Source organism: Bison bison, unplaced genomic scaffold (assembly GCF_000754665.1).
Source record: "Bison bison bison isolate TAMUID 2011002044 unplaced genomic scaffold, Bison_UMD1.0 scf7180017864340, whole genome shotgun sequence".
Classification (NCBI taxonomy): domain Eukaryota; kingdom Metazoa; phylum Chordata; class Mammalia; order Artiodactyla; family Bovidae; genus Bison; species Bison bison.
The window spans coordinates 6064870-6069207 of NW_011494912.1; the positions used below are offsets into that span (position 1 = coordinate 6064870).

Here is a 4338-nt window from a genome sequence, read left to right on the forward strand (position 1 = left end):
AAAGTACTGGAGTTTCAGCTTTGGCATCATTCCTTCCAAAGAACACCCAGGGCTGATCTCCTTTAGAATGGACTGGTTGGATCTCCTTGCAGTCCAAGGGACTCTCAAGAATCTTCTCCAACACCACAGTTCAAATGCATCAATTCTTCGGCACTCAGCTTTCTTCAAAGTCCAACTCTCCCATCCATACATGACCACTGGAAAAACCATAGCCTTGACTAGACGGACCCCCTAGATGTGCTTAGGGAAAGTTAATTTATTCTAAATCTTTATCGGGGTGTAATAAAATGTATCCAAATACTCATGTCAACAAATGTTTATTAAATCAGAAATCACAAATGGATTCACAATTTCTGTGCCATTTTTAGTTGTATAATACAGATATCAAATCGCTTGTCTAATTATGCCATTAAAGTTCCCTTTTCACTCCATGATCAACCTTCACACAGTTCTCTCAGTGTCCAAGCACACACGGGCATCCGGTCCCTAAAGTGCCCAGCACGACTGAACATCCAGGTATAAACTGCAGTGGGGCACAGGGAGAGGTCACAGAGCCCCTCTTCAAAAGGCTTGGACAAAATAAATGGCCATACGTAAGAAGTGTCTCTGTGCTTTGCTATAATAAGATTCAAACACGGGATTCCAAGAATTCCACCTGTTTTCAATTAGATACCAGAATTGCTTGAGTGTTTAAACTACATTCACTTGCTACTTATACAAAACAATTCTTCTGGGTTTTTTGAACATTTTAAGTATGTTAAAATAAGATTAAGGGTCTGGTTTAAACAATCAGAGGCAGGAGAATTTCAGCTGAAACCAAAACTATCTCTCTGCAGCCATAACGCAAGGGCTTCAGACAAAACAATAGGATGAAATACACGAATTTCGGTCTTTGACAATTACTTGTAAAAATCAGACCTTTCATAGGGAAAGCTACTTTATGTATATATACATATACGGATGTTTATGTTATATAATGCATATAATACATTAAAGTGGGTTTTTAAATAATTTCTAAAAATACAAGATCCTATATATTTAATGTTTATAGAAACTTTTTGTTATCGCTGTGTTATACAGTCCATCAGATACAACTGTCTTTTAAATCGGTGAAACTGACATGAGGCCAATCATGTGAACTGAAAAAATATGGAAGCACAGGTAGGAATCCGGCCTAGCCCTTGCAGGATTTTTCACACAATGGATTTCTCTTTTTAAAAAATGTACAACTTTTCCTTCAACAATTTTGTCCTCCTTTCATTTCACTGTGGATGTTCCTTGTGCTTTTACAGATGAGCTGAAACACACACGGATTTTTCTACTGGGAGCCTTGGTTTTTCCTCTCAGGATGTGATCCCAGCCTCAGAAGGAGTTTAGACTACTGACTGCTCCAGGTAGATGCAAAGTTGGGGGGTCCCAAGGTACAGCCTGGTGCTTCTGAACAGGGACCCCTTATGCCCCCACGCAGCCTACTTCCCCCAACCCCACCCCAAGCAAACCCTGGTGGGTTTGTTTGAATTGCATACAACAGGGCAAAGGACTTTTGCAACAGTCACTAAAGGTCTTGGGCTCAACTGACTCACCAGACAGCATTTTTAAGGTCAGCTCAGTGGATTGATTAGGAGAGCTATTCCTGAGGAAGGGCAATCTGTCCCTTCCCCACTTTCTCATGTCGCTAACTACAGGCAGATGGGGGAAACTGGGGGAAAAGGGAGAAGGGGGCCTCTACGGACCCACCACTGCAAGAGGTGCTGCATAACTTAACCTCTTCCCTGACTTACACTTTTTTAAAAAAGCAAGCAAACATACAACTCCCCCTACCCCCTCCCCCTCGAAAAAAACCTACGCATAGTTTCATAGAGGGGGACAAAAACTTTAATCAACTGATAATGACCCCTTCCCACACACAATCTCTAAGACACTGATATTATTAAGAGAACCAAAAAAACAAAGGCAGCAGCTGTGTGGAGCCCCGTCCCCCATTTGTTTACTCTTTATTTTAAACGGTCCTAGATGAGATACAAATTATAATCAAAATAATATACTTCGTTTGGGGAAGCATCCTGGATGGCTGGTAATGTACACACTTCCTTAACAGGAGAAAACAAAATAAAAGCAACCAGAAAATGGACTTGCAGCAAAAATGAAATTGCTTTCTTATTTAAAAAAAAAAAAAGAGGAAAACGTTTAAAGGTTACTTCTGCAGAGGTTCCTTAAAGGGAAAGACTAGTCACCATGTAGGAATAATGCTCCGAAGGGAAGCCAGGCACTGGCAAAAAGCTACCCTAACATACAGAGTTACATGAGCTTGTTTTAGAAAGTGTCCTCTTTCCAAACGTGTATTTAAAAGGCAAATTTATACAATGGTGTTTTTCTTACTTAAAAAAAAAAAAGCCTGGTTTTTACAAGTCTGGGATAGGATAAAAAACTTGTCCAACTAGTCTTAGCAAGGCCAGAGCCCTGAAACTCCCATACCACAAGACTTTGGGACTAAAAAGGAAACAAAATACAGCTCAGTCTGCAGAAACTCTTCCTGGGCACTCACTCCACGACCCAAGGCAGCTTCAAGGCAGACCGAGCAGAGGGCCCAGGGCTCAGCCCCAGGTCCCTGTGTCAAGCGAGGAGCTCCCAATTGGACCCTCAGGGACCCAGTCTCTCTATCCTCAGGTAGCAATACCACCACCCTCACTTGGCTCCGCAGGCAACCTGAGCTCAGGATAAGGGGCTCTGGAAAGACGAGAGGAGTCTGAAACTAATGGATTCTCTCTTCTCAAACTGCAGTTGCCCTGGCTCACTTACTGTCTGTGGGAACAGAGACGACGCTAAACCAGATATCAACTCCAAAGGCCTCTTCAGGGCCCAAAGAAAGAACCACTTTCACCTTCTAGAACCTGGGCATCCCATAGGCAATTGAAGGCTTTCAAACAGGTGATGAAGTGGCAATCGAAAACCGTCTAAGGCCAAATCTTCCATCCACCACCAAAAACCAGTAGGCTGCTCAGTAAAGAGAACGAGGCTCAGATAAAGAATTTTTAAATTCAAGATCAACATCTGAAAGTTCTTGAACATGAACTGACAGGGAAACTTTTCATTAAAGTTATACACCTAAATGCACCCCCCCCCCACCAAGTGCTCCAGTGAAGATGTAACTAATCACCAAGGAGTGGGTGAGGGCATCAAAGAGGTCATAAAATCTAATAACTCCGGAGAAATCGAATCCATCTCCCAAGCAGTTTTTGCCAGGACACTTAAGGAAGAAACCACCTTGGTATTAGACTGGAATGTCACATTTAGGAAGACAAGGGGAAAAAAAAAAAATTAAGGTTTGTCTCCTAAAACTCCACAACGGGTTTTACAGTAAGCTCAGGAATTAAATTATGGTAAAAGGGAGCTATTTTTACTAAAACAGGGTAGACCAATTTATCAAAAATGCCATTCGGCTGTGTTCATTACATTCAGGAATCTAATTTACACAATAGACACTTCGGAATAATCTATTTTAGTCAATAAACACTCAAACTCCTTTAAGTTTTAATCTTATCGGAAATACATATTTCACATAGTCTTCTTCCTAGTTAAGTGAGAAATTTGAAGAAATTTCATAACGGCCGTGAGTCTGCTTTATCGCTCTTACTACGCAGGCAAGAGCAGAAAACAAGCATATACAATTAAAGTTGTCAGACTCCGTTTACATACGTTTTAATCCAATCCACTGCATTTCATGCAAGTCTGCATCTGGAGTTCATTTCCTTTCCTCCTAAAAGTACTGTAGGTCACTATCACCAGTGCTCCGGGTTAGGAAAGTTCGGCCAAGTTTACCTTCAAGCACACCTTAGAGCTGAGAGCAACAGCTGTCCCACAGGGACGCTGAGGGACCCTCCCCAACCCGGAGCGCCTGGCCGCCCTGGGCCCCTCGAAGCCGCAGACACCTCTCCAACCCCCAACGCCAGCGCTCGCTGAGCTTCGGGCCCACACTCAGCTCACCTTCAACTTGGCTCCAGCTACGCACAACATCCACCTGGCAGAGTCCCGGGGCTGTCCAGGAGCCGCCAGCGCGGAGCTGGCAGGTCCCAGGCGGACCCCGAGGGCGCGCTGCTCCCCTGGGTGGGGGGTGGCAGGCAGGAACGCGCTCCCTGGGCACGGCTGCGGCTCGGGAGACGGATGGGGAGCCCCAGCACGATCCCCTCTCGGCGCCTGGGGTTGGGTGCGTGGACCACGGCCCGGCACACCACTGTCCAGTGGGACACCCGGGGCTTTGCTTTCGAGAACACGATCTGGGTAGGCATTTCGGAGCGGACCCGCCGCGCTCTCCATTGCCCACCCACCCCCCTCCACCCG

At 44.8% G+C, this 4338-nt stretch overlaps 1 protein-coding gene across 1 annotated transcript in view; it reads right to left on the reverse strand.

Moving 5' to 3' along the window:
- Positions 1-4324, reverse strand: part of CUX1 (cut-like homeobox 1) — a 351136-nt gene extending 346812 nt beyond the window's left edge. The window contains exon 1 of the mRNA XM_010854333.1: positions 3985-4324. Coding sequence (XP_010852635.1) covers positions 3985-4314 — 330 coding nt within the window. The 5' untranslated portion in view covers positions 4315-4324. The remainder of the gene's footprint in view (positions 1-3984) is intronic.
- Between the last annotated feature and the right edge of the window lie 14 nt (positions 4325-4338).